Source organism: Notothenia coriiceps, unplaced genomic scaffold, assembly GCF_000735185.1.
Source record: "Notothenia coriiceps isolate Sejong01 unplaced genomic scaffold, NC01 NC01_scaffold00000339, whole genome shotgun sequence".
Taxonomy (NCBI): domain Eukaryota; kingdom Metazoa; phylum Chordata; class Actinopteri; order Perciformes; family Nototheniidae; genus Notothenia; species Notothenia coriiceps.
The window spans coordinates 14954505-14965542 of record NW_011333040.1 but is presented as its reverse complement, the minus strand read 5'-3'; the positions used below and the strand labels follow the sequence as shown (position 1 = coordinate 14965542).

Sequence of the window (11038 nt, the reverse complement as noted above, 5' to 3'; positions counted from 1 at the left end):
AGTGTGCTGTAGGAGGAGGAATTAGACAAGACGTTTCACATTAGTACGTCCGAGAATCCGGGACAGACTGGAGCTGTGTCGGAAAGCGAGGTAGTGTGAGAGGTACACGCACAAACAAACACGACGTATTGACCACTCACACGAGACAGTACACAGACACAGACGAGACACGTCTACACACAGAGACACACAGACACAGCCTTCACTACAGCTCACACTCACACATCACTCACACACTCATGTACTACATCAACTCACTCACACGTTTTTTTTGAACTTGGACAGTCGGTCCCTGCTCTCTTATATAAGTCCTTTTCAGGTTTACACTCAGTGAGTTCATCTGCGAAAGATACGAATTACGTAAACGGGAGCACCTCTATTTTTGTCTTACATTTTGTACATAAACGATGATTATAAGATCAGGGTCGCGCGAACTATTTGGATCGCTTTGTAAAAGTACTCGGCTCGGTCTTGTCGGTTCGTGGCGGTTTATATTAGAGTTGGGAAAGCAGTACGAAAGTCAGAGTAGAGGTAAGGACGGAGCGGAAGTAAGTAAAAAACAAAGAAGTGGAGAGGGACGACGGAGAATGGAAGAGGAGAGGAAAGGAGTGAGTAATGAGGATGTGGGGGACGAGCACGTGTCCTTATACGGGGTCGCTCAAGATTTACTTCTTAATATAAACAACCAATAACGACACCGTGAGGAGAGGCAGATTAAGGATGACCCCGCGATCTAATATCGGTATCTGGGTCCGCAGAGACACCTCGTCTTTCGGATGATTATCACGGAGGTAGTGACCGACTGACTGTCGACCAGTTGCTACCTCCGGGGTAATCGCCGGACTGATACCGCCTAGTTTATTTCCGATTAAATGACCGGACATACAGACATCGCGCGTTTGGTGTAATTGGTAAAGGGAGGGCGAAAAGAAAAATTCGATTAATTTAATCCGAGCTATTCTTAGTTAATTAACTCTTCTCTTCGTGCGATATCAAGTGACCATCATCGTTGTCTGTGTTTTACTTCTGGGCCAAAAACGAAGGAAACCTTGCCGGTGTACGGACTAAATTTCTCCTAAGCAAACTTCCGCAGTACAAGATGGTAGCCGGTCGCATTTCTAGAACCTCAAGTCTTAGTGAATTTCAATCAACTACTATTCGCTTTATGGAAATGGTAGACGATAACCTAAGGGTACACCTACACAGTACATGTTTCCGACAGTAGTTCAGTCTAGAGAGGTGGTTCCCGTTGAAACTTAACGTGTCTGGAGGTTCGACTTACGACTTCCGACGAAACATCTTACCAATTTACGTAAACTGTAGTGACGGACACGAATGAATTTCTACTGGTATACGAGTGTTTCACAAACGAGGCGATGTTCCAGTGACGAGGCACGGTCATGACAAGAGACGGGGAGAGGTAGTACGTTGTTTCGTGGAGGCACGGGAAACACCAAGTTATTTGAAATAAAAAGTTGGCAATAAAAAGTTTTCTTGGTCTTCATGAATAAAAAATAAGTTTTAGGAAAACCCTGATATTTTCCCGGGTTGTCTGGCGAAGTTGTCGTTCCGATGAACCTACCGGAGGTGTCGTATACGGTTTGGGGAGGTCACCGAAAGGGTAAGTGAGGCTTACGTAACACGGGCCCCGACCGCCTCTCCACTGTCTCTCGCCTCTACGCTTTAGGAGTGAGCAATAAGATGTTTGATACACGAAGCTAAAAGTAAACATTGTACAGTCCACAGTAAACAAGTGGATTAAACTATGTTATAAGTGGTTTTGACCCCATGTGTCAAATGGACTTACAATGGGACCCCTTCCAACACTACGTCGTTGTACTTCGTTGATTGTAATTCAAACAGTGAAGAATAAACTGTTGATAAGGAAAGGGTTTGGTATATAAAGTGACACATGAAAAAAACTACGTTAGGTGTACTTAAGCATTTGTAAACTATAAATATTTAGTATGCTAACGACGTCGGAACCACCCCGTTAGACCGGAATGTACATACGCCACCAGATAGAACATCGATTTCACGGAACAGATCAACGGCGAACACAAAAGAATTTTTGTGTCAGTCAACACTCTTATGGGAACTTTCGGATGGTATGCGAAAAAGACCAGTCTGAACACAAAACGACGACCGACCATTATGCCGGCCGAACACGCGGGATTCCAACCACCAATCGACACAAATATGCACGACACTACCGAACTACCTCAACACACACCATTTCATTCTTGTCTAACACGCTATAGACCGACGGCAGTTGCTACTCGTTACCACACACCGACACCGTCACCACTTCGCTAAAAAAAAAAACACCATCACGACCGCTTCTAATGCACAGCCACAGCCGGATGTTGTCCCTACACCCGTCCCTCACTCGAGAGAATACTTGCCGTCTCCACACACACACACACACACACACCAACACCCACACACCACACGACACACACACCGACACACACACACACACACACACACACACACACACACACAAGTTATCAAGGAATTTCGAGCAATGTACCTTCGAACACAATGTTTAGGAAAAAAATTTTGATTTTCAAAACGCTTTTACGATCGAACTTATACCACTACTCCTCCTACATACGTATAAATTTAGTCCAATCGAATATTCAATTATGAGTGTATTGTTCCGGGATATCGTCAATTCGCGCATCCAGGCATAACTGGATGCATCGACTAAACAGTACGCAGGAGCCAATTGGTTTTCAATATACAACTTAATATACCAAAGAGAGAAAGTGTATGAAACGAAGTGATCTTTAAATACATGAACCCTTAGAAATGAACGGAACGAGCAAATACAGACACAAGCGCAATAATTTATTACTACAAGTAAAAACCTCAAATCAAGGAGTATGAAGGGGGAACTCAACATTTACAGGTGAGCGAAAAAACAGGCACCCTGATGTTGTGTGTATTTGTGTCTTCAATAGTCTGTGTGTGTGTGTGTGTGTGTGTGTGTGTGTGTGTGTGTGTGTGTGTGTGTGTGTGTGTGTGTGTGTGTGTGTGTGTGTGTGTGTGTGTGTGTGTGTGTGTGTGGTGTGTGTGTGTGTGTGTGTGTGTGTGTCACAGGTCAGTGCAAGACTAATAACCATTCACACTTTGGCTAATGGAGACAAAGTAAGTAACCTAATGACAATATGTCATTAGCACTCCTCAAGGCTAATGGAGATATGCTGAGGTTGTACAGTACGAGCGTTGCTTAAGCAAATACTGAAAATGCCCTTCACAATAAGATATCTAATCTAGACTAATTATGCTGGTTCTCACCTTAAATCACATTAATTCAGATGAAGATATGGTTAGCATGTTTAAGCAAATGACACTGCGAATAAAGCTACTGTCTGCTCTGTGGAAGAGGGCAGGTTGCTTTTTGTGTTTGTTTGAAGTACTGCAGTTAGCTCTGTTTGTAAACTGAGATAGGCAGTGGAGCAGTTTAGAGAATAATGCTTCTTCCTCCAATTTAGAGGAAGACCTCAGTGAAACTCAGGGAACCATACGCCCTCCCCCCCTCAACCTGCCTGTGACCTTCACCTGGCTTACCCTCCTTCCAGCTGAGGCTCCATGTGGACATGTATTGAGCCGTCTGAAGCTCACATGTACTGTAGCCACACTTTCCGTTCATTATATAGAAAAATAGATGTTCTTACTAACTCATTAGATGGAGTAACTTTTTATTTGCAATTCAAAACAAATTGAAAGGGGGAATAAAATGTATATTGGATATTGTTAACACAAAGACGACCATACGGTGTCTTGTACTCCTGGAGATAAGGTACACTAAATGAAATGGACCCATCACAATGCAATTTACATCCTTCTTCCTCCTTGCTATGATCTAATACCTATTGTGTAGTTCTTTTTTTTCCTGCAGTACAAAGATAATAAGAACATGTAATCTAATCATCCTGTTCAACTCACGATGTATCATGATGCAAGGTATTTCAAACCAAACATTGCGCTACCTTTTGGAGTAAAAAGAAAAGATAAACATTGTTAGAAAGTCAGAGTTGGAGTGCGCAAGAAAGATAAATAAAAGTGCCCTGCAGGACTCCTATCATCTTTCTCCTCCGTGTGACTTCCTGATATCTTTTGGCCTTTCCAGCCCTCCATCATCATCCCTCCATCATCATCCCTCCATCATCCCTCCATCATCATCCCTCCATCATCATCCCTCCCTCATCATCCCTCCCTCAGCATCCCTCCATCATCATGCCTCCATCATCATCCCTCCATCATCATCCCTCCCTCATCATCCCTCCATCATCATCCCTCCCTCATCATCCCTCCATCATCATCCCTCCATCATCCCTTACTGGTCTCCCCTGCTTTCTTTAGGCTCAGGTTTTAGGAATTAGAGTAGAACAAGAAACAGCATGGTGCAAAAGAAAGGAAGAAAAAGAAAGGGAGAGGATGGGATAGATTGAAAAGACAGAGATAATAAAAGCAGTAAGGGGACCATAGCTCCTAGCTGTGTCTGAGAAACAGCAGGAAACAAACAGGAGAAAACAGCTTACAGAGTTCTAACAGACCAGTCGCTGTGCATTCACCAGCTATATTCCTATAACAGCTTACTATGTGGTATGTTGCATGATATCTAGTACTGTATTCATAACCTTGTCATAATCTGATCATCATTTCTTCATTGTATTTTATATGTAAAAAAAAAGGAATTAATGCATTTTAAAAATAAAATCACGTAAAGCCATTATCCAGGAAAATGCTCCAGTCTCCAAACATCAACAGCTCTTGATATTACATAATGTCCCCATTTTATCTATGTATTCATTTCATTTTCACATGTATGGATGATGGTGTTGAGGAGATTAAGTGTCCTAGAGCAGCCATTTTTTTATTAAAGTGGCATTAATATGGCTTTGTAAAATGTACATGAAGCATAAATTAAAGCAGCACAACAATGGATAACAAAATCATGTTTCCACGTGGCCTGAAGGTCATTTCAACAGACAGGAACACTCAATGATAAAAGTGGACTTATTTTAATAACTCATTGGGTTAGATGTTGTTAGAAACACAGTCAGCAATGTAACTAACAAATCATCAAGGGTGTCTTGAGCCTTGAGAGACCACATGGTATCCATCTCATACATTAGAGCCTAAATCCATGGGTTGTTAATTGAACAGAATTTCCTCTCAATAATGTGCCGCCTGGAATGAAGCAGCTGCAAATCAACGGCTGATATGATACTAATAAATGACTTGCAGCTGTGTGTGATGACAATAATGAACATTGAGAGTTTGGAGGGGGGAAAAATGAGGGAACAGAAGGAAAACCATAGATGCTTATGGGGGATAGACATATGTCATCTCATTTCACTTATGGGAAGGCCCAGAAGGCTGTGAAAGAAAAATGTTCTTTACAATTCAGTTTTCAACTTTCTAGTAGTCAATGATTTAAGTCAATGCCAGTTTTTTCAAGTAGGATTAACGATAAATGCAAATATCTTCAGAGACAAATGACCTAAAAGAGACAGATTGGATTTGTCTTTTCTGAGAGTTTATCTTAAATGCTAAACCTCCTCAGGTTAAAGGTGATACAGAATAGGATAGGAGATAAGAAAATAAATATAGAACAAAGTAAGTTGACTAAACGAATAATACATGACAAATGAAATGAAAAATTAATGAAATGAAAAAAACAAACAAGAAAGAACAATAATTAAATATTCAGGACAAAGTAGGAATTAGACCGAGAGATAAAAAGGGAAAGTGCTTTTCAAAATAAATGCTTAAGCGATCAAAACAAGTTATGGTTAAAAATGATAACCAAAAGAATAACAAGACTTTAACATTATTAAGTAATTTGCCACTGTGTGTAAATCTGTGTGTTTCTATCTGTTTCACCTCTCTCATGTTTACTTCTTTCAGGTTGTGTTGCATGTATTCTCCTCTTCCTTGACTGTTGGAGTGTGACAGCTAAATCAAACTGTACTGCTCAGTTGCCTCTGTCTCCTTCTTAGGTTTGGAACTGTGTCAGACCCACTAAAAACAACACACACAAGCACTCACAAACACACGCACACACACAAACACACACACATCCAATGTTTGGCTCCAGGGTCTGCTTTGTAATACAAAGGTAAATCTTTGTGGGCAAGTCGATGTGTCAACTTGAGTCCAAACTTCAGCTTCCTTAAAATTGCCCTTCAATATACACATTGACAGATATCTAACAGTGAGTGCATAGAATACAGTATGTGCTACCTATTTTGCTGGCCTTTCTCAAGTTAAAAAAACATAGCAATTCACCCACTGTCATGCTGATTTGTGCTACTATTGACACCACTGTGTATTTCCTTTAACAGATGCCATTTATCTGGACTTTTAAACTGCTTTCAGCCTGTGTTTAATCACTCGCTCTGGGGACTCAGGCTCATTAACAGGCAGGTGGAGACCCATAAGCTCAGCTCATGTCAACCTGAAGTCTAAGAAAACCGGTTGTGTACGTCTTTGTCTTCCTGCCAAAGCAACAGCATGATTCATCATTACCTCTCCAGCAGAATAAAACCGTGTGCTGACAAGTGACAAGTGTGGAACTTTGGCCGCAGTCCAGTAAGCAACTGTGGATCCTTTTAAACTGTCCTGTGAACATCGCAGTTCACTGCACTGGCAGACAGGCAGCTGTGAACAAACGTCTGACATGTGACCCAGCTCTCAGTAAAAATAACTAAACATCTGAATAATAGCTTTAACCTGTTTGCCTACAGTGCACCAGTGGGACAACCTGGGGAAGATGTTGGCCATATTTTCTGTATGTGTGACAATTTTATAAACACAGAGCAAAATCTCATCATTGTCAGGCAGGAAGAGTCGATTCATGAGGGGCAACATGCTTGATTTTGATATACAACAGGGAACTTTAGATTAGTTAAAATATGATTTGGATGTTTTGCTCACTAGGACATATGGTATACACATATAGTTAAAATAGTCTGGCAAGTAAGCACCATGTTGGCAATAAGTATACATTTCAAATATATGGATATTGTTCATCTTTTTCGCTCATTTTTTGTTGGACTTTAAGCAGCAAAGTTCCAACATCAGCTGTGCATTCATGAGTGTACTGAGTTTAAAAAAGTGTTCTTAAAAAAGATCCCCTGTGAATAAAAATGACAAGAAACTGCACTTGTCTCTACAATGTCAGATGCTTTTTTTTTTTTAACCAAAAGTACTACCTGTCAAATATGTCATGACTCAAAGGAAAAACGGTTTTAAAAGTCTCTGAACACACTATCTCCACGGCAGTTTTAATTATATGACTTTTCCGATCCATTTTTCACAGTATGGGCTGATTTGTCAGCGTTCCTTTGCTCTCTCTGATAGATCTGTGAACGTGTTTAAAAGTACAGGCCATGCACTCACCTGAGTTTTCGTCCACTCGCTCCTCGACGGTGTGGTCCTTCTGATGGACCCATTCGCTGTTGCATTTGAAGTAAATCTGCGTGGCGGGTGTTGCTTTGCAGTAGAGATTGACAGGTTTATTTTTGACGATGTAGCCTTCCTCCGGTTCAAACAGGAAGTGAGGTAAGGGCTCCGGAGGGTCGGAGGGGAAGGTTTCTGGGAGCTCGCTCAGACTCAGGAAATCATCATCATCTCTCACTGGGGGAAGAGGAGAAGAGAAAAGTTAGAATTATGACAGTCACTGCTGTGTTTTTTTTATAGATTTCAAGCTCAATTGGTCTTTTTTTGTAGTTTGAGGTGCAACCGAGACAGAATAGTTAAAGGGAGGAAATGCTTAATTATTTCAATCATTTATTATTGTTCTGTGATTCACACCAGTGAGCAGCAATACCCCCTAAACTGAGTGTGTATGAAGCAATGCTGTTTTCATCTGATCACTAATAATTGCCATGTCTCAAGCTGGTGGCCTGGAGCAAAGTTTTCTTCCACTGAGCCATAAAATGCAAATTCAAACAGCAGCTGATCGGCGTGTCCTTTTGTGAAAACCTTCTGGCTATCAAAGTTATTTCCAGAAACCATCCCCTTCCCACAAGACTTAGATTTTGTTATACTGCAAAACTACACGTAAACATCTCCACAAATCTACTCTACGTCAGTGCTAATGTGAGGGTACCGATTCAATAACAATAAACATAAAGTAGGTATTTGAATTGGGTTACTTTGTGAGTCCTGATCTTCTAATCGCTGTCAACTAAATGTTGTGTTGCCATGAAATTTAGCTGTTTTAAAAACTGGTGTAACTGGACTTTAAAAAGGTAATTCTGAACGTGAAAACCTTATTTTGCAAACACTAAAGGTTCTGACACACCAAGCTGGGCAGCAATGAACACTTTAATATGTACTGTTAGTCTCCCATTCTAAGCAGCTTTTTTGGCCAATTTACTTTCAGCATGTTCAATCAGTGCAGGAGCCTGTGCGTTCGAGAAATCAATCTGAAGGGCCTTTTAAATATAATTTGAAACAGAGCAAAAGAAGGAAACAGGCGTGAGGAAAACAAACTAAAGTCATGAGGGCGCACTTTTTCATTTCTATTTTTCATTTAATCTGATCATTCTGTTACAATAATTTGTTTTACAGTACATCACATTAGCTTACATTTAATTCAGTGGATACTTTTATTCAAAGCAACTCACAATGAGTGCATTCGACAATAAAGAAACACAATCAAAAAGTAAGAATCCTGTTAGTAAACTAGCTTCCAATAAGCTGACCATTGTGAGTGACACTGCTGGCTTTCTAAGTACTATGTATGTATCATAAGAAAGGGCAGTGTAGTCTATTCGCAGTTCTCCTTTTGAATGATGAATACAGAATACCACCTACTGCTAGTATGAAGAGTTATTTCCTCTCAAGTTGAGGCAAAACATATAATGTAGTTGTTGGCCATTGTCTGTTGTCCTTGCAGTGGGTTCAAGTTGAACTTTTTGGCCAAGATACAGGCAATGCTAGGCGACGCTACACGGTCGGCTTTTGTCCCAGTACTTGTTTTATGTTGGTCTGGGCAGAAAAACGTTGTCCTCTTCTTCCAGCCTGCTCTCTATCTTCAACTATCCTTTCAGCCTGCTTCAAACTTTACGCCCACCCATGGCCTCAATCAAAGGTACACCTTGAATGTTTTGTCACCAGGTTGCTAAGGTCACTAAAACACAGAGGATTACAAGGACAGGAAGCGGAATAGGTGTTTTCTTTACTTTCCTCTGATATACACACTTGCACAAAATGCACCTTCAGTCCATGCACACACCCCCCCCACACACTCACACACACACACACACACACACACACACACACACACACACACACACACACACACACACACACACACACACACACAATATACATATGTACACACACACACACACTTAAGTAGACCTATTAGAAAATTGAAAGGTTTAAGGAGTTAAGGGCAATGGAGGGAGAGGTGAGAAAAGAGAGCAGGTGAGGGATGACGGGACAGCAGGGAGCGAGCTAGTACATCATTGCTATGGAGCTAGATATACTGCCGCCCATTTCCACACACATGAAAACGCAGACACACATGTGCAGGCACAGTAAAACATGCAAACAGAAAGCATGCAAACGGGCTACAAGAGCATGTCATTACTAAACAGGCACTTAAGTATGTCACACAAGCATGCAGCACACACACATGGATCACATACTAATGCACACACACAATATACAATATAACAATATATCCCTTTGTAAGACTGGTATTTAGAATATTAGTGCTGATAGCTCAAGGAATGTCTTTATTGGAAGAAACAGCTGACTTACTATCAGATAATATAATAATATGATGTGGTTTTACAGGCCTTTACTTGTCTTTGGCCATGTATTGGTAAAGTATGTTTTGCTGAGGAGTTTTTTTTCCATGTTGCAAGCGCAACATAATATATAAAATAACTTCCATTTACAGTCTGCTGTGTGAAGTTGTCAGGAACTATTAAAGCATAAATGAGAAAGGAATAGGCCTACTGGGAATAAAAAGTTTGTTCTCACAATCACAAACAGCTGATAATTGGTTCGGATAAGGATTCAAAGCAAGGACTAGCAAAGTTATGGTTGTTCACAAAATGTACAATGTCAGTGTGTGTGTGTGTGTGTGTGTGTGTGTGTGTGTGTGTGTGTGTGTGTGTGTGTGTGTGTGCGCGTGTGTGTGTGTTTCTCACCTAGAGAGCTGTGACTCATGGGAACATTTGTACACACACATTTTTGACAGAGCTTGAAGGTTTTCCGTCGCTAATGTGTCATGGCTACAGTCACACGTAAACACAATATACGAAAAAAGCAACATATAATTGCACATGTATGCGCCTGTGCACACATGCACATTTCTCTAACTGTGTTTATAGTCATTATCTTTGAGAAGAGCAGAGTGCTGTGGGCTACGAGCTAAAAGCAGCTTAGGTAAAACAACAAGACACAAACGGGGGAAAACACAAGTAGGCAGTGTCCCCACTTTGATGTCAAGAAGCTGACATTTTCTCTTTTCGTTTTCTAATTAGTTCTCTGACAGTATGAAAACTGAGAGACATTTTTATAGCAATATTTCATTATCTGTGGGAAATGTACTCCCACTATTTATTTATCCAGTATTATATCAAGCAATTTTCATGTCAGTCTGTTTCTCATATGCTGCGCTGCCTTTCTCGTTCTTGTTACTTTATGTTTTTCCACCACTCTGCTTTACACCCTCCTACCCCTCCCTCCTGATTTCCACATGTCCCCCAAGATCCATTCTCTCCCTCATCTGTCATTCAGAGAGCTGGGGGGGTTCATTGCTCCGGAGCGACAGCTATAAAATATTGATTGGCACAAGAAACATGATAGCCAGAGAAAAGGGTGAAATAGAAAAAAGGGGAGGGACGGAGATACATTTTTCCTAGTTAAAAAACCTTTGGCTCAGAAATCGTTTCCCCCTTTGTGCCATTCTTGCCGCTCTAGCCCATACTCTCTCAACTTATTTACCCCTTCATCCTGAAGCGTATCCCTTCATCTTGCTTCTTCTCCTCTTCACCCC

General features: G+C 41.0%; 1 protein-coding gene across 1 annotated transcript in view; it reads right to left on the bottom strand.

Moving 5' to 3' along the window:
- The window catches only part of LOC104951431 (netrin receptor UNC5C-like), a 132073-nt gene that overhangs the window by 98258 nt on the left and 22777 nt on the right, over positions 1-11038 (bottom strand). Inside the window, exon 2 of the mRNA XM_010778077.1 lies at positions 7417-7653. Coding sequence (XP_010776379.1) covers positions 7417-7653 — 237 coding nt within the window. The remainder of the gene's footprint in view (positions 1-7416; positions 7654-11038) is intronic.